The 19,447-nt window shown below is 36.6% G+C and overlaps 1 protein-coding gene and 2 long non-coding RNA genes across 6 annotated transcripts in view; 2 read left to right on the top strand and 1 right to left on the bottom strand.

Annotated features, from left to right (window-relative positions):
• The first annotated feature begins 2,148 nt into the window (after positions 1 to 2,148).
• Positions 2,149 to 19,447, top strand: part of LOC311299490 (E3 ubiquitin-protein ligase TRIM39-like) — a 38,358-nt gene continuing 21,059 nt past the window's right edge. The window contains exons 1-6 of one of the 2 annotated variants that reach the window (XM_084423072.1): positions 16,390 to 16,539; positions 17,228 to 17,311; positions 17,843 to 18,414; positions 18,529 to 18,624; positions 18,943 to 19,176; positions 19,268 to 19,406. In XM_084423072.1, coding sequence (XP_084279198.1) covers positions 17,239 to 17,311; positions 17,843 to 18,414; positions 18,529 to 18,624; positions 18,943 to 19,176; positions 19,268 to 19,406 — 1,114 coding nt within the window. In that variant the 5' untranslated portion in view covers positions 16,390 to 16,539; positions 17,228 to 17,238. Of the gene's footprint in view, positions 2,444 to 16,389; positions 16,540 to 17,227; positions 17,312 to 17,842; positions 18,415 to 18,528; positions 18,625 to 18,942; positions 19,177 to 19,267; positions 19,407 to 19,447 lie in introns of those variants that run through there. The other variant, XM_084423071.1, reaches the window with a different exon arrangement.
• On the top strand, positions 4,530 to 7,511 carry LOC311299524. Of its 3 annotated transcripts, none has more exons than XR_014629141.1 (5): positions 4,530 to 4,662; positions 5,336 to 5,437; positions 6,148 to 6,269; positions 6,427 to 6,539; positions 7,186 to 7,511. It is a non-coding gene; the product is annotated as an uncharacterized lncRNA (long non-coding RNA). The 3 variants fall into 3 exon arrangements; XR_014629142.1 differs by having other exon boundaries at positions 6,424 to 6,539; XR_014629143.1 differs by having other exon boundaries at positions 6,374 to 6,539.
• Positions 9,142 to 12,060, bottom strand: LOC311300477. The gene is made up of 3 exons (XR_014629328.1): positions 11,394 to 12,060; positions 10,617 to 10,718; positions 9,142 to 9,980 (listed from the first exon to the last, which is right to left on the bottom strand). It is a non-coding gene; the product is annotated as an uncharacterized lncRNA (long non-coding RNA).

The following is a 19,447-nucleotide window of genomic DNA, read 5'->3' as shown; positions in this document are numbered from 1 at the left end:
GGACGTTACAGTTAAACTTACACTAAAAGGCCTTTTACTTGCTAAAATGTATAAACTATCACTCATACAATAGATGATGTAGTAGATTGTGTACAAGTTTTCAGCAAAGTTTTGATAATGTTTTAGAAATGTGCGTATCAAATATGATACACTAAGGTTAAAACATATAAACAGTGAGATATTTGATATTGATATTTGAGTTAGATATTATATTCTCATAGGTCATGACCCGGTGGATGAGAGACTCTTGAGTCCCCGATGAACAAGCAGAACTTTATTCAAACACACTCAACAGCCTCCAAACACACGACCCTGTTTATGTGCCAACTGTCTCTTGTTTCTGACAGTGTTTCTGTTATCAGCTGAAGGAACTGCTAATGAAGAGCGCTCTTGTTATAAGGACACATTAACACACACTGACCTGTGATGGGTTTGTCGCAGGCGGCACATGTTTGGGTGTACAGGTTACTGAAGCACTTCACACAGAACGGATCTTCACCCTGCGTTGTGAAAGGCTGTCCGGCCAGCTGGACTTTACAACCCGAACACAAGAAACATTCTTTATGCCAGGGCTCGTCTCTGTACGTAACACCACCCTGAACCAAGATCTGGAAGAGACGAGACCAAACACACTGTCATTCACTGCGTACAACTTAACGAGGTCGGCAGTGAAATAAAAGCAAAAAATACTCAGTTTTAGATTAATCTTCAGATGTGTGTAGTTTACACTCTTAAAAGTAAAGTTTCCAAAGGGGGTTTCACAGTTTCATATGTGACCCTGGATCACAAAACCAGTCTCGCACGGGTATATCTGTGGCAATAGCCAACAATACATGGTATAGGTCAAAATTGTCCATTTTTCTTTTATGCCAAAAATCATTAGGATATTACGTAAAGATCAACACCATGAAGATATTTTGTAAATTTCCTAGCGTAAATATCTAAAACATTTATTTGTGTGAGTGAATGCAGCACAATCGTGAACATAAATGAACAACTTTAAAGGAGATTTTCTCAATGTTTTGATTTTTTTGCACTCTCATATTCCAGATTTTCAATAGTTGTATCTCGACCAAATATTGTCTTATCCTAACAAACCATACAGAAATGAAACGCTTGTTTATGCAGCTTTCATGAGATGTATAAATCTCAATTCTGAAAAATTGACCCATGTGACTGGTTTTGAGGTCAAGGGTCAAGAGCAGATTCTTCGGCCTGCAGGAAAAAAACCCTGCATTAATGCCTTCTTGGACTTAAACTCCAGTATCATATTTTGATGAACACCACTAAAAGGTGATCCATTTTTTTGAGTCTGAAAAAACTGAGTTTGCTCAAACGAAGCCCAAACTGACCCGAGTAGCCACTGAAACCGGTTTCGCTCAACAGGCTTCAGTCGTTCTGGAGACCCTGAGATGACGTTCTCTCTTCTGCTGGAGCCATTATAGTTCATCTGGCCTAGAGATTATAAAATACAATACATTAGACAAATTTAGCATTAAGCTTAGCTTAAGCTGACTTAGTAATTATTCAGTTTTGTGCTTCATAATTCATAAGCTTTTATGGCACTGAATTTTAAAGCAGTTTATCTGCATCACTTCAAAAAATTATTAAAACGTTTATTAAAGGAAAATTAGTTATTTTGAAGAATGTGTTTTTCTTTAGTCCACACAATGAAAGTCAAATGTTATTTTGCACCCCATTGACTTCATTGCAACGACAAAAGAATAATTCAGTTCTGTAGAAAAACAGAAAGTCATACAGGTTTGAAACAACATGAGGGTGTAATTTTTAGGTGAACTACTTTAAATAGTTTTAAACATTTTGAACTTGCCATTTAACTCTTTGTGTGCCGTTCCTGTGCAGAAACACCATAAAAACACATTTAAAACTACCAGTGCAAATACAGCTGCAGTTACTGCCAAATCATGCCTTCTAGATTCTTCACTGCTATTAGTGCGCTTTTCATCTGTAGGAAAACAACAACAGTCTTTTTACTATTTTTATGAATTCATAACAACATGCAAAGACAAAAAAAAAAAAATCTCCAAATTTAATTTGAGAAAATCTGACTGAGCTGCAATCACAAATACAGGTAAAGAGGTCACAAATTAAAGTTAACTTCTGACAGGACATACTCTCATATTTACCCCATTGTGTTATAAGTGTCTGTGTCAGACTGCTATGAGAGACGTGACACTCATAACTCTCTTCTTCATCTCTGTGAATCTCCACACTGATTCTCATCTGAAAGCTCTCGTCATCATTGGGTCTGACTCCAGTAGAGCTGAAGGGTTCAACACTAGCGTTGTTCAATGTGATCTTCATCTCGATGTGTTTGGGGTAGAAGCCAGTGGCCAGACAGCTCAGATTCAGCTTGCTTCGGTCATGAGGAGCTTCAGAGGCAAACGTGTGAACATCTGGTGCATCTGCAATAAGAAACATCGTGAGTAAAGAATATTACTACATCTAAAAAAAGACACTTGATTCTGAATACAAAGACATGAAACACTAAGTTCAAAAGACTGAAGTCATCAGATCAACACATACTGCTTATTGAATTATTAAACGTGGAGATCCAGTCCATGCAGGTCCTGAGGTATGACTGGACGACCAGTCTGCGAACTCTTTGATTGTTCCACTTCATTTTGGTTTCTTTTGCCTTTGGATTTTTCTCCATCCACTGCATCGTGTCAGAATTCCAGGCAATAAAATCCTCTCCATCATATCCGTACTCATCAAACGCTTTTACATTCATCACTGGATCCAGCTCACAGTCGACTCTCCTCTGTAGTGTATGGAGGCCTAAAAATCACAGCATATATACAGCAGTTGTATACTGGATAATCATAATCAAACTTTCACAGTTTGCCTTATGTAGCACATAAATGTAGGTGTGATACCATGTATAAATAAATGATAATCATTTACATCATTTAGATTTCAGATGTAGTTGGGTTTATGGTTCACATTATAATTCTTGAATGTGACATACGTTGTAATAACGAATGGCCAACGTGGAGGTGCAAGTTTCCCAGGTGCTCTTGATGGCAGAATTCATCACATTAACTAACAAACAAAGTCATTGTTCTGTTTGTCATCATTTTTGTCTATCAACATTAGATCTAACAATCTTCTTTTTGTCAAATGTTTACTTGAAAGTGTGCTGACACTTTTGAAGAAACACATTACAATTGATATGATATTTCATGTTATAGCATTCAGATATTTTATGTGTGACCTAAACGTCCCACAGGATTCCGTGAAATGTCCACGTGCCCTTAACTCAAAAATCCGTGGAGCCATCACGGAATCGCCCCAAATTCCGTGATGCGGCCACGGATATTACTCCAATGCAAGTCAATGACACTGATCTTCCGTGGTCCACACACGGATACCCGTTTCAATGACGGAGTACAGATCTCACTCAATCGACGTGCTTTCTCATTTGGAAACGCAACATTTGAAGTATTTGTGAACTTTTCCAACATCAAATGCCATAATGACGTTAACCTGACTGTTATTGAAGCTATTGCATTGTCCTGTCATCATAAAATTTCGGTTTGTTTCAGTTAGCCTAACCAAAGTCCCGTGATGGCACCACGGACCTCAACAACCTGACCTCACTCATGAACGTTGTAATGTTGCTGGCTTGTTTAGGAACTTATAAGCTTTAGGTCGACTGTGTTGCAATGGCATGTAATTAACTTGACATTTTGTCTCGTCCTGTCATCATAAAATCCAGTTTGATGGCGTTTTACACCTATTGCTCGCTTGGCTATAGTCAGATCTAAAATCTGTGATAGGAGCACGGAGTGAGTCTGTGGTGAGAGCACGGATAACTCCAACGCGCAAGTCAATGGCACTCATCTTCCGTGGTCCACACACGGATACCCGTTTCAATGACAGAGAACAGATCTCACTCAATGGACGTGCTTTCTCATTTGGAAACACAACATTTTAAGTATTTATTTATTTTCCAACACCAAATACCATAAAGACTTTAACCTCTGTTATTGTAGCTATTGCATTGTCCAGCCATCATAAAAATTCAGTCTGATTCTGTTAGCCAAACTGAAGTCCCGTGATGGCACCACGGACCTCAACAACCTGACCTCACTCACTGGATGGTGTGATGTTGCTCACTTGTTTAGACACTTGAAAGCTTTATGTCGACTGTGTTGCAATTTTGTCTTGTCCTGTCATCGTAAAATCCAGTTTGATGGCGTTTTACACCTATTGCTCGCTTGGCTATATAGTCAGATCTAAAATCTGTGATAGGAGCACGGATTGAGTCTGTGGTGAGACCACGGATAACTCCAACGTTCGTGATATGGTCACGTAATTTAATCTATTGATTCGTGCCACGGACACGTTTATTTCGTAATTTTTCGTCTTTTGTGATTACAGCTCGATTATTTCTGCCTGTCGGCTGCAGCAGAGAAGCTGTTTAATCAACATTTATTCACGAGATCTTATCGTGGTTTATGTGTGTGTGTTTTTTTTTAATGTTATTATTTCGGTCTTATTGCCAGGGAAGCTGGATTGTTTTGCTGTTTATTGATCTTTTTAAAATGATATTTTATTAGTAGGAAATCGCGCTGAAGAAGTCTCGTTCCGAACACATCGCGATATTTGGCATCAGTTCACGTGTGTCAGCTGTTGGTAAGTAGCCTAGTAAATAAATACATAAATACGCTACCCTAATAATGTGTGATATAATGTCTTTTCTGTTTGTCGATATTAATCTGCCAAATATATCTGCCATTTCCACGGAGACTTTGCGTTTCATTGCTTTCTAATTCAAAATATATGATTAAACACTGCCTGTCACGTGACGTGCTATAGGCTTAGATATTCATATCAGATTAAAAATAGTACAATTAGTTCCAAAGTTGTATTTGTAGTAGAAGCACAGTAAAACAACACTTACCATGCTTTTACCACAGTAACATTAGTTTTACTGTGATAAGTGTAGTAAAAAGACAGTAATCACAAAACTTACCATGCTTTTACCACACTATTGGTAGTTTTAGTGTGATACTTATTGTAAATGCACAGTAACCACAACACTTACCATGCTTTTTCCACAGTAACCCTAGTTTTACTGTGATAGGGTGTGGTAAAAGGACAGTAACCACAAAACTTACCATGCTTTTACCTCTGTATTGATAGTTTTAAAGTGATATTTGATGTAAATGCATATTAACCACAACACTTGCCATGCGTTTAACGCTTTATAATGTAACATCCAATATTTGTAAGGTAAATCAGTACTTTTTCCTTTAAATAATCCTATATATTATACATAATTATATTTTCTTTTCTCTTTTTCCAGCTGAAAAGACCAAAAGGGCCTTTCGGACTCAGTCAGCCCATTATTGTTTGAGGAGAAGTAAACGGAGGAGACGGAAAGCTGCAAAGGCAAATATTCACAATGGTATGTATGTGTTGGGTTTTAACCCTAAATCAAACATTTTATCAAGCATTTGTTGTTTCTTAAAACTTTTCTCACAAAACCCATATCCCAATTAGTACAAACATAGTCTGAAAGTCTTAATAATTCACAAGATTTAACAAGTTGTCAAATTCGTACGATACTCGTACATATTTGTATACTCGTACACAATCCTGCAGCTTTTACTCCTAGTGCTGTCATTGGCTACTGCCTCAATTCCTGTACATATTTATCGCGATATTTGTAAATCAGTTGCGCCACTTCTTGGAAAGTTGTCGGATATCACACACACTGTCAGAAAGTTTATATTAATTGCAAATTGGTCCCCGTCTGTTCATGTTCCAGTGATACATGATGTCTCTCCACACCTCATAACCTACCTCTGTTTGCAAGAGTGGAAAAGCTTATCTGACTTGTCACATGACATCAGATACTCGATTATTTTGTCATAATCAGAATGTTACACTGCTGATAACTGTCCCGTTTGCATGTAAATCATTTTCATATGATTATTGCTTGCTATTAAAGACATACTTTTATTCATAGAAATGCCCACATATCAGTGAACTTATAACATAAAAATGCTTTTAACATTTAATAATGCAACACTCTTTACAGAAAACATATCATACAGTTATAAACTGACTATTTGCAAGTAATGTATTAAAATGACCTTCCTTTCTGTTTTGCAGGATTACTTAGTCCTTTTTTTTAAAGCTCTACAATATCAAACTCAACAGCTCTTTTAGGAGCCAACCATTACAAGAGCTACTAGTGAGTCGCAGCGAATCTTGCCGTGATCAGCCCTTCCCAGGTGAAGTTTCTAGAATATTGCAATCAGTATTTACTCATCAAATGTTCTCTCCTGAATCATATGGTAAATTAACTTATTTAATACTGTCTTAATTTATGTTTCAGGAACAATAGTAATTGCACATAGAGTAAGTCGAGACTATCTTGTTTTACAGCAGAGAAGGAAGACCAGTCCTTATATCAACGCAAGCTAATCGAATAAGTCCTTTGTTTCGGGTGAGGAAGGAACATCTGGTGCCCAAAGAAGACAGAAAAGTGAGCGAGTCCATTGGTATGTCTTGAATTGAAACAATGCTGTAAAATGTAGTACATAATTTGATGTTGACAATTTTACATTGTACAGGTTTTCACTTGGTTTTTGATCATGTGAAGCTCTTGAAACAAGTGACAGAAGAGTATGTTGTCTGGAAAGAAATCAAGCATCACTGGCAAAGGCTCAAAAGAGACAATGCCTTTCTTAAAAATCTTTTAAAATAGGTTGCTGTTGATATTGGTAAAACAGTTTTTGTTCAGTACTTAGCTTATATTATGTGCTCCAATATATATATATATATATATATATATATATATATATAATAAATACTTCAATGTGTATATTATATAATGTACTGACTGCTGCTTTGTAAATTTATGTAAGGAACAGGCAACTCTGGCCCTTTGCATTCTACTTTTTGAGGTTAGTTAAGAGTTAACCTCCAACCCTAATCGAGCACATCTGAAATTTTTAACCAAAGTCTTCAGGTTTATTTCTAGACAATAGGCAGGAGGGTTTGAGGTCGGAGCTAAATCTGCAGGACAGTGGACGCTGAGGGCCAGAGTAAACCATCACTGCTTTAAATAACGCAGAACATAAGCTGACCCGACTGTCCATTAAACAACTTCATTTGAATGTTTTCTGTTTTCTGTTTTACTTTCAGACCAGGACTGGAGAACGCCTGACAATGGGATGTTGAGACTTCTTCTTCTGGTTGAGAAAAAGCGACACCACATCAGTGATCACATCTTCTGTTCTTCAACTGAACAAACTGTTTAGACGAGGAAGAAGAACACGAACATGATAGAGACGTACAGGGAAGAGCAAGAAACCAGTTTAGCTGTGATAATGAATCATTATTTTCCAACACAATATCAAATCTGTTTTCTGTAGGTGACTGAATATGATTCTCTGGCACTAATTTTATGGCTTCAGCAGCTGTGAATGGACTATTATGATGTTAATGTATTTTTGAAGACACATTTTTATTTATCTTGAGTCTCATTTGTCTTTATGCTACTTTATTAACTTTATTCTGTGTCCTCCAATAAAGTGTTGTTTAATAAAGTATGGTGTATTGAAAGTGGTGTTTGGTACAGTAAATAGACATTTTTATTTGAGAAATTTTAATTTCTTATTTCTTTAGTTTAATTAATTAAAAAATAACTAGGCCTACATATAATTAATAACTTATAAATTACTACATATAATTAATGACCATGATTCTTTTACTTGGGACATAAAAAATGTAGATCTGGTTAATGATATTTGGGACAACAATGCAACAAAAGTTGCACATACTTGCATGTATGCCAGTTTGCAGTGAAATAAAAGGAAGCTATGTGAATAACAAGAGGCTACAGTGGGCTATCTTGCTATAAATACTTAATGCTTAATTGAAGATGATCCATGTTGATCATTCTAGCACATCTACAACTGCTTTTTGAATGAAAGCATATATCACTGATGTCAGGCATATAAGCAGCAATCAGGGGGTGAAAAGGAAATGTTGGCACTGTTTTTTTGTTGTTTTACTGAATGGTGCATTACCCTTGTGTAATAGTAATAGTGTAGATCTGTGTAGATTGTATGGCCCAGCAATGGCCCCCAGAAGAGCAAACAAATGCACATTTCAAATGGCTGTAACTCGAAGTCCGGTTAGTGTATCAAAGAGAAAATCGGCAGGACGACTGCTTATGCTATTGTATAATAAATAATGTTGGCCACAGTTTTCAGATATATATGGAAAGCTGGCATAAAGGTTATTTTTAAAGTGCTCACAGTAAAATATCAAATTTCAGCCTGTCCCTCATATATGTCATAAAGTTTTGCGCAATGAAGATATCCAGTTGTCCATTAAATATATAATTTATTTAACATTTATTGTTTTATTACTAAACGTTTTATACTACATTACCCACATATCTCTGTCATTCTATCAGTGGAACCAGAAGCATTGTGCTGTAGTTCATTGAAATGTGCAGACATGCTTAGGGTTAGGGTTAGGATCTCTGTAAAGTAGTAATTTCTCACATTATAGAGACACTTTATAGTTAGCTTAATGTATAACTAATGTAATAATAACACCAAACCATACTTTGTAACATGAAGCGCCAGTTTATATGGGTTAAACGATTGTCCAATCACAGCGAGTTCTGCGATAAAGTCACGGCCAATACAAACCCAGCTGAATAAATGCGTCACACTTACATGCCCATTTATGGTAAATGATGACAGATCTCTTCTGGTTCCGGCTGCAGGGATAGATACCTTAAATATTTAATTAAGGCTGTTAAACATGTATTATTTCTAATTAAATTATAACACTCATATTTAAAAACAAAAGACTCTTTGTGTGGTTACTGTCCAAAAACGAGTTCACATGATCAATGACACAAATTTGCTTATTTGATTAGACTGATGCATAAATACATTTGAAAGAGAAACTTTTTTCTAAGCAAAGGCCTACAGCAGGAGTAGTTTTGCAGTATTTTAATTAAAGATAATTGCATGTAGGTCTACTAAAGTGCTTCTAACATTTACAGTGTATGTATAGTCAAAGATATATCAATTATATTCAAATAAATGTAACAAAAGCACAATGAATGGACACAATTTTGAAAGCTTATTCCAATATTTAATGTCAAACTGTTTAAAGACAAATGTAGCGCCAAAACTACTGCACAACAGTATAAAAATCAGTTAATTTAAAATATCCAGATACAGGAGCAATCTATTATAGTGACACATACATTAACGTTCAAAAAATTGCTATGATGAAGTTATATATTTACAAACCAAAAGATGAGATTCAACTTTGTTATGTGAAAATACATTTGTTTCGTCGCTTTAAAGAACAAATAGGCAAAAACATAAGCACAACATTTTACATTCTCAACTTTCATTCTATATCCTTGTGATTATTGGTCACTTTTATTGTAACTATGCAATGAATATGTCCTTTAGCAAAACACCTGATGAGCACTGACCCTTTTTTATAAAGGCATTAGGCAGAAATCAAGTACAGTTTATGAAGCTGAAAAGAGAAAACAAAATGCTTTAACAATATGGAAAAAGATAAATCACTATATTCAGTATTGGTTCTGCATATATCAAAGAGATCCTGAGGAGGAGTGGGACTCCACATGAGGACTTTCAGAAACTGAGACAGAGCAAAGGGTGCACCTCGCTGGACACATCCTACGCATGCCCAAACAACAACACCCAAACACAGTGATGAAGTGGACACCACCAGGAGGATGCAGGAGACAGGGAAGACCAAGGAAGACACAGAGACAGATGTTTCATGAAGACCTGAAGAATGTCAGTGTCCCATGGGAAGATGTGGAGAACTTGGCCACGGATCGAATACGTTGGAGGACACTTGTTGCCCAATGTGCCCAGCACAGCACTTGATGATGACGTTGTGAGTTTATCCATAACCGTGGGATATGTTTTCTGTAAAGAGTGTTGCATAATTAAATGTTAAAAGCATTTTTATGTTATAAGTTCACTGATATGTGGGCATTTCTATGAATAAAAGTATGTCTTTAATAGCAAGCAATAATCATATGAAAATGATTTACATGCAAACGGGACAGTTATCAGCAGTGTAACATTCTGATTATGACAAAATAATCGAGTATCTGATGTCATGTGACAAGTCAGATAAGCTTTTCCACTCTTGCAAACAGAGGTAGGTTATGAGGTGTGGAGAGACATCATGTATCACTGGAACATGAACAGACGGGGACCAATTTGCAATTAATATAAACTTTCTGACAGTGTGTGTGATATCCGACAACTTTCCAAGAAGTGGCGCAACTGATTTACAAATATCGCGATAAATATGTACAGGAATTGAGGCAGTAGCCAATGACAGCACTAGGAGTAAAAGCTGCAGGATTGTGTACGAGTATACAAATATGTACGAGTATCGTACGAATTTGACAACTTGTTAAATCTTGTGAATTATTAAGACTTTCAGACTATGTTTGTACTGATTGGGATATGGGTTTTGTGAGAAAAGTTTTAAGAAACAACAAATGCTTGATAAAATGTTTGATTTAGGGTTAAAACCCAACACATACATACCATTGTGAATATTTGCCTTTGCAGCTTTCCGTCTCCTCCGTTTACTTCTCCTCAAACAATAATGGGCTGACTGAGTCCGAAAGGCCCTTTTGGTCTTTTCAGCTGGAAAAAGAGAAAAGAAAATATAATTATGTATAATATATAGGATTATTTAAAGGAAAAAGTACTGATTTACCTTACAAATATTGGATGTTACATTATAAAGCGTTAAAAGCATGGCAAGTGTTGTGGTTAATATGCATTTACATCAAATATCACTTTAAAACTATCAATACAGAGGTAAAAGCATGGTAAGTTTTGTGGTTACTGTCCTTTTACCACACCCTATCACAGTAAAACTAGGGTTACTGTGGTAAAAGCATGGTAAGTGTTGTGGTTACTGTGCATTTACAATAAGTATCACATTAAAACTACCAATAGTGTGGTAAAAGCATGGTAAGTTTTGTGGTTACTGTCCTTTTACCACACCCTATCACAGTAAAACTAATGTTACTGTGGTAAAAGCATGGTAAGTGTTGTTTTTACTGTGCTTCTACTACAAATACAACTTTGGAACTAATTGTACTATTTTTAATCTGATATGAATATCTAAGCCTATAGCACGTCACGTGACAGGCAGTGTTTAATCATATATTTTGAATTAGAAAGCAATGAAACGCAAAGTCTCCGTGGAAATGGCAGATATATTTGGCAGATTAATATCGACAAACAGAAAAGACATTATATCACACATTATTAGGACAGCGTATTTATGTATTTATTTACTAGGCTACTTACCAACAGCTGACACACGTGAACTGATGCCAAATATCGCGATGTGTTCGGAACGAGACTTCTTCAGCGCGATTTCCTACTAATAAAATATCATTTTAAAAAGATCAATAAACAGCAAAACAATCCAGCTTCCCTGGCAATAAGACCGAAATAATAACATAAAAAAAACACGTAAACCACGATAAGATCTCGTGAATAAATGTTGATTAAACAGCTTCTCTGCTGCAGCCGACAGGCAGAAATAATCGAGCTGTAATCACAAAAGACGAAAAATTACGAAATAAACGTGTCCGTGGCACGAATCAATAGATTAAATTACGTGACCATATCACGAACGTTGGAGTTATCCGTGGTCTCACCACAGACTCAATCCGTGCTCCTATCACAGATTTTAGATCTGACTATATAGCCAAGCGAGCAATAGGTGTAAAACGCCATCAAACTGGATTTTATGATGACAGGACAAGACAAAATTGCAACACAGTCGACATAAAGCTTTCAAGTGTCTAAACAAGTGAGCAACATCACACCATCCAGTGAGTGAGGTCAGGTTGTTGAGGTCCGTGGTGCCATCACGGGACTTCAGTTTGGCTAACAGAATCAGACTGAATTTTTATGATGGCTGGACAATGCAATAGCTACAATAACAGAGAGGTTACAGTCTTTATGGTATTTGGTGTTGGAAAATAAATAAATACTTAAAATGTTGTGTTTCCAAATGAGAAAGCACGTCCATTGAGTGAGATCTGTTCTCTGTCATTGAAACGGGTATCCGTGTGTGGACCACGGAAGATGAGTGCCATTGACTTGCGCGTTGGAGTTATCCGTGCTCTCACCACAGACTCACTCCGTGCTCCTATCACAGATTTTAGATCTGACTATAGCCAAGCGAGCAATAATAGGTGTAAAACGCCATCAAACTGGATTTTATGATGACAGGACGAGACAAAATGTCAAGTTAATTACATGCCATTGCAACACAGTCGACCTAAAGCTTATAAGTTCCTAAACAAGCCAGCAACATTACAACGTTCATGAGTGAGGTCAGGTTGTTGAGGTCCGTGGTGCCATCACGGGACTTTGGTTAGGCTAACTGAAACAAACCGAAATTTTATGATGACAGGACAATGCAATAGCTTCAATAACAGTCAGGTTAACGTCATTATGGCATTTGATGTTGGAAAAGTTCACAAATACTTCAAATGTTGCGTTTCCAAATGAGAAAGCACGTCGATTGAGTGAGATCTGTACTCCGTCATTGAAACGGGTATCCGTGTGTGGACCACGGAAGATCAGTGTCATTGACTTGCATTGGAGTAATATCCGTGGCCGCATCACGGAATTTGGGGCGATTCCGTGATGGCTCCACGGATTTTGAGTTAAGGGCACGTGGACATTTCACGGAATCCTGTGAGACCAGGTTGAACGTCCAGCAAAGAGTATAGAAGCCCAAGAGGCGAAACTCAATAGAACGCCCCATAGCAACAGTTGCCCCCATGACGTGACGGCGCGGCCGCCATTATGGACTGAAAACTGAAGGAAAACGCCGAAAAATAAAGGGAGTCAATGGCACTGAAAAACTTAAAATAACAAAAACTTAACATAGCTTAATTTTTTCTGGCCGTCATATCTAAATATGAAAACAATTTAAAATACATTAATGAGGATGACCGACGTTAAATGACGTTAAATGACAGAAAATATACGTATATGTGTTGGTTAGGAAAATAGTATTTTGGGACAAAATATTACAATAGAAGTACTATAAGACTACTATAGAAATACTATAGCGGCTCTAGGATATTATAGAGGTATTACAGAACATAACATACTTCTGTGATGTTCTGTATAGCCTCTCTATAATATTTTTAAGCTGCTATAGTAGTCTTATCGTACTTATGTAGTATGTCCCAAATTACTATAGTATTCCTATAAGATTACTATAATATTTTGTCCCAAAATACTATAAATATGAAAACAATAATAATAAAAAACATTTATTTTGTCCCAAAATACTATAAGATTCCTTAGTACTTTTTAGTAAGGGTATCCCCACCGAATCGGCTTCATTAGCCTACCACTTACGGTTTGCAAAGATACAATTATAAAATTACTGCAAAACTTTAATCTATCAATATTTATGTTCTATTATGCATTTTCCTTGTTATATGACTAACAGAAATTCATGAAATAATATATGTTCGCTTGTCTATAGGCAGATACACAGTAATTAGATATAAGTAATAAGATATTTATTCAAATGTTGATTTTGAAATTAGTAAACATCACCATATATATGATTTGGAAATTTTTTTTTATAAATGAACATTTCTAAAGACAGTTAATATTTTACACAGTGAACGTTTCAATGGCAAGAAAAAAAAAAAACTATGAATGTCCTATTACAGGCGGAAAGGTACAAAAAAGATGTGCAATCTAGCAGTGCACACATGAACTATTAACACATAATAAAATGGATTTTGCCATTGACTGGCGCTAACGATTCCAGCAGCTTTCAGTCCATAATGGCGGATTCGCCTCCGCAGCGCCATCTACAGACTGTTACCCATAACACAACAGAGTTTCGCCTCTTGGGCTTCTATACTCTTTGCGTCCAGTTATTTTCAACATTATGAAGCTGCAGACTCGGAGCCTGCATCTACAGTCCCGCACCCAGAGTCCCGCATTCTCAGACCCCTCGTTTTTTGAGACAGCGCCTCCCGCTGTCCAAAAGATCGTATAACACCCTTATCCAAATGCCATTGAAAACAATAGGATGCAATACGGTCTTGTTTTATTTAAAGTTATCCAAATAAATATTTGCGTTCCCTGCTTAATGCATGTGCCAAAAAAACTCATTGTGTTCTCTGACTAACAAATTACCCAGTAGTTATTTTTTGAGCGTGGGTGTAATTGAAAGAAAATTACTGACTGATGGAAGGGATACAATTACAGATTGAACTATCTTCTGAAAAATATTATGTGATATTATATTGCAACAATGTTTTGTTTTTTTATTATTCAAATTCCTATTTTCTTTCAGTTCAACCTATAATGGTCTAATTAACATTATAGTATACCATGCTAACATTAAAAAAAAAAACTAATTTATAAGTCGTTTTGGATAAAAGCGTCTGCTAAATGAATAAATGTAAAATAAAATGTAAATGCATAAGTAATAAGTAATAAGTAATAATACTTTCTGGTAGGCGAATGTTCCTTCTTTTTTCATTCTTTTTGCAATCGCTGTCAAATTCCTCAACGTCACAAATAAAAGATGAATGCCGATGAATGCAGATGAATGAAAGTAATTTTAATACTTACGTTTTATAAGAACTAATTTAAGTAGTCTACATAAATTATATAGGCCTAAAGTAAAATAATTACTCCGACATTAATTAGGCTAATTCAATTTATAGTTTAAAAAAAGGTCAAACGGTAAATCTGATTAAATAATTAGATGACATTCTTTGATATTAACACACTTAATGTATTTAATTGGTCTACTTTAATGTCAACTAATTTTAATAAAATTTTTACAACATGCTTGTCTACAAAAAGTCCAAGGTTAAAGGATAACTTTCAAAATATTTTCAGGGAAAAAAGGCGAAAAAACATACATTAACGGCTCAAATTTAACTATCTTTACAAATATGAAATGGACTATACGTTGGTGTATCGATGAGCTATGAAGTAGTTTGATTAAAAAAGAAATCGAATGAGTATGATTCGCTAAATAAAATAAAATTTGATAGGAGGCGCTGTCTCGAAAAACAAGGGGTCTGAGAATGCGGGACTCTGGGTGCGGGACTGTAGATGCAGGCTCCGAGTCTGCAGCTTCATACTACTCGTTATTTTGTGCGCCACAGTAAGTCCACACTCATATTACAGGTCTGATCACTGATAAAACAGCTGAACTCAGCAGACTCACCGTCACATTTGGATCTTGTGCAGTTTGCCAGAGTATAAAGATGTATAAACCAGTCTTTAGATTCATCTGGTTCTTCAGTGTCTCTCCAGATCTCTGAACTCTGGCGGTCTCTTTTCCAGGTTTGTTCTTCATTACTGTAGTGAGAGATCCGTCTGTCATCATACAGACCCACTGCACTGAACTCAGGACCGGAGGATCCAGCAGGTTTGGAGAGAGCGCTGTAAACATACTGGAGAAGATGTCTCTCTGGAGGAAAATAAAAGCAAGACAAATTATTCTGAAAAGATACTGACAAGCCACATTGATCACTGAGTTACATTGGGCTAAGTTCCCAACCACATTCCTGAAAAAAATATAGCACAGAAAGATAAAGTCGTATCAAACCCTAACGGATCTTCTCCTTCTTCTGTTTATTTTACGGTCCAATCCAGTTTCTCGTAGAAAATTAAACAGAAATGTTCTACCTTTTTCGCTATCTGTACATACCATAGACTGTAAAAAAAAAAAAAAAAAAAGTAGGCTATGTACATCATGCATACACATACACGATATTATACCATGGTCTGGGTGAATACTCGATTCTGATTGGCTGCAGGGTGTCCATTAAAAAGTGATAATGTACACCTAGGAAAGGCGTCCCGTCAATTTGCCTGATGACAGTTCTAAATGATTGCGCTGGCTCAAACTCACTGATCAACTGCTGCGGTCGGGTCGCTGTGGCCACGTTGCTTGGCAACGCCTGTATACGGGAGATATTAAATAGTGCGCTCGACTTAATAAATAAAAACCCTCACGATTTTTACTCTAAAACACATTAAAGTATTATTAATTGATTAAATATTTCTTTCTTTCGTAAGTGACCATGGTATTAGCGGGATAATGCCCTTCGAGGTGTCCATTAACAGAAATTAATGGACTTCGCGAAATTAATGAAATTAATGACCTCCGCTTCGCGTAGGACGGTTCACGCCTCCGCGTCGTTAATTTCTGTTAATAGACACCTCGAAGGGCATTATCCCTTACGTAACGTACGCAAACATGTTCAATGTTTTATCCACACGGACCGCTCTGACATCACTGTAGTTCAGAGAGATTCAGAGAAAGTGAAACTAACTTGATCAACAACAATATGGACTCCTGAAACGATCAACCTCTTTAAACTACAGAATATTTATTGATCCGTTCAAAGAGTCTTGTGGACACATCTGATCCTCACAGGTAAGAGATAGAAATATAAGAGAGATTGTGCTGAACAGGTTTCTAATGGAAGTGATCTTTAGTTGGGGTTATGTCGAACTGGAATAAGTTCAGAACCAGGTTTAAGCGTATCAAATACTTAACTATTTTAGTTGTTCACTGCACTGAAATGGTATCAGAATCGTATTTAAATATGCCATTTGATTGTTTGTAAAGCAAAGTTTGACGTTTCTGTCATTTTGTCACATGGCAGAAAGACTAAAGAAACAGGAAGTAAATGACCTGCAGATTCACTGAACACAAACCTGCTAAACTGCAGATGAAAATCACTTTTATAATAAACTAGATCAAAACTAAACTTGACTATATAATGTATTTTGTGAAGAGTGTATATATATATATATATATATGTTTTGTTGGAAAATAAATCACTTGTAGTTAGGGTCAAAAGTTCAGTTGAGTTCTCAAAATAAAAGTTGTCAAAAGAGCAGGTCAAAGTTCAGTTCTGTAAGTTAACAAACCAATTTGATATAAATTATAAATTTGACTTGAAATAATATTATGATGAATAAGTAAAACTAAGCCGGACTCGAGGTAAGATTTCATTTAATCCTCAGTGACTAAATACACATTAGGAGCAAATATAGGCTTAGATGTTTCTTATAAGTTCTTTGATCATTCAATAACATTTCTATTCTTGAAAACGAAGAGGGAAGAACAATGGCAGAATCTTCACCAACATCAACACAAGCAAGAAAAACCAGGAGACGGAGTATTGAGGCTATACCTCCATGTAAGTCAATGAACAAAAATAGAAAAACAAGAAGAATGAATGAAATTAGTGCATGAATAACTTTCACTCTTCTCATATATTTAATATGTAGTTCAGGAGTGTACAGCAGCAGATAATAAAATCATTTAAAATCAAGATTTCAAATCAATATTGCTCCTAGTGTATTTATTTATTTGGTACAGTAAGTGTTCGTGTAATGAGCTTCACATTAGGGTTCTGATCAGCTTGTCTGGGTTCATTTAGCAGTAATGACCAGCTGACTGTACATGATCTCTAATATATTTGAGTTTCCTCAAAGACGTCACTCTTTGTCTCTAGACATCCTTTACATTCAACCAACTTCATGAGGTGCATCATGGGATTCTTTATAAACAGTATTAAATTAGCCCATTTATAATAATAAGGCTAATAATAATAATTATTATTGTTATTTAAGTCCTTCAAGCAAAAGCCATTAAATCATTAAATCTAAAGTTTCCAAACTTTAGACTAGTAGTGCAGGTGATTTATCTTCATCATTTCTCTCTCCAGCGATGTCTTCCTCCAGCGGTCCACTGACTGAGGAGCTTCAGTGCTCTATATGTCTGGACGTGTTCACTGATCCAGTCAGCACTCCATGTGGACACAACTTCTGCAAGACCTGTCTGAATAAGTGCTGGGACAACAGCCAGACCTGCAACTGTCCATATTGTAAAGAAACATTCAAGCACAGACCTGATCTCAAGATTAACACCACACTCCGAGAGCTCGTAGATCACTATAAAAAGAAAAGTCCTGAGAAAAAAGCTGAAGTTCTGAAAAAAGCTGAAGTTCTGTGTGACGTCTGTGAGGAAAGAAAGCTGAAAGCCCTGAAGTCGTGTCTGGTGTGTCAGAGCTCTTACTGTGAAACTCACCTGGAGCCTCATTCGAGAGTGGCAGGTTTAAAGAAACACAAACTGATCAATCCTGTGAGTAATCTGGAGGACTATATATGTCAGAAACATGAGAGACCTCTGGAGCTGTTCTGTAGAGATGATCAGACGTGTGTGTGTCCGATGTGTGACGTGACAGACCACAAGAACCACAACACTGTTTCTTTAGAAGAGGAGAGTGAAGAGAAGAAGGTAGAAGTTACTGACAAACTGATTTTAAATGGCTCTTATCATGAGGAATCACATGTTCTTTAATATAAATGAATCAGTTATGAAAACATATTGTGTGTTGTTCTCTGTCTATAGACTCAACTGATGAAGACACAGAAAGACACACAGCAGATGATCCAGGACAGAATCAAGAAGATTCAAGACGTCAAACACTCAGCAGAAGTCAGAAAAGTGAGTTTAAAATAATTAAATTCAATTCATTTTAATATCTATCATTGTTTATTGAATTGTTGTATAAAAGCAATGTCACACTCACAGTCACACTGCTGGTCTGAATATCGACACGTCTGTGATTCCCTGATCACTTAGTAAAGTAATAACACATCTCTCCTCAACAACACACATGATTTGAGGAATCATTCAGTGCAAACGGGGCAGAATGAGGGATTTTGAAAACCGCCTAAAAACACTGAAGTATGAGAAATAATAACACTGATTCTTCTCTTCACAAACGCCACTAATAATGTGTTGATTGTCCTGGTTGAGCAGAGAAACACAGAGAAGGAGAAAGCAGCCCGTGTGGAGCTCTTCACTGATCTCATCCGCTCCATTGAGAGATGTCAGACTGAACTGCTGGAGATGATGGAGGAGCAGCAGAAAGCAGCAGAGAAACAGGAGGAAGAGCTCATTGAAGAGCTGGAGCAGGAGATCACTGAGCTAAAGATGAGAAACACTGAGCTGGAGCAGCTCTCACACACTGAAGATCACCTCCACCTCCTACAGGTCAGTCAACATCTCTCTGATCAATGATAATGCAGTATATGACACCATAACACTCCCCATGCTGAAGGATTTCTCCTCTCTCCTGCTGTAGATTTACTCATCCCTGTGCAGCTCTAGAAACACCAGGAACTGGTCTGAGATCAGTGTGAAGACTGATGAGAGTCTGGAGACTCTCAGGAGAGCTCTGACTAAACTGCAGGACTCTCTACAGGAGAAACTCACGCTAACTGGTACAGCAATATCAAACACACCGTACAGATACATATATTTA

The sequence above is a fragment of the Rutilus rutilus genome, assembly GCF_951802725.1.
Source record: "Rutilus rutilus genome assembly, chromosome: 11".
Classification (NCBI taxonomy): domain Eukaryota; kingdom Metazoa; phylum Chordata; class Actinopteri; order Cypriniformes; family Leuciscidae; genus Rutilus; species Rutilus rutilus.
The sequence above is the reverse complement of the archived record's forward strand: the minus strand, read 5'-3'. Positions and strand labels throughout refer to the sequence as shown.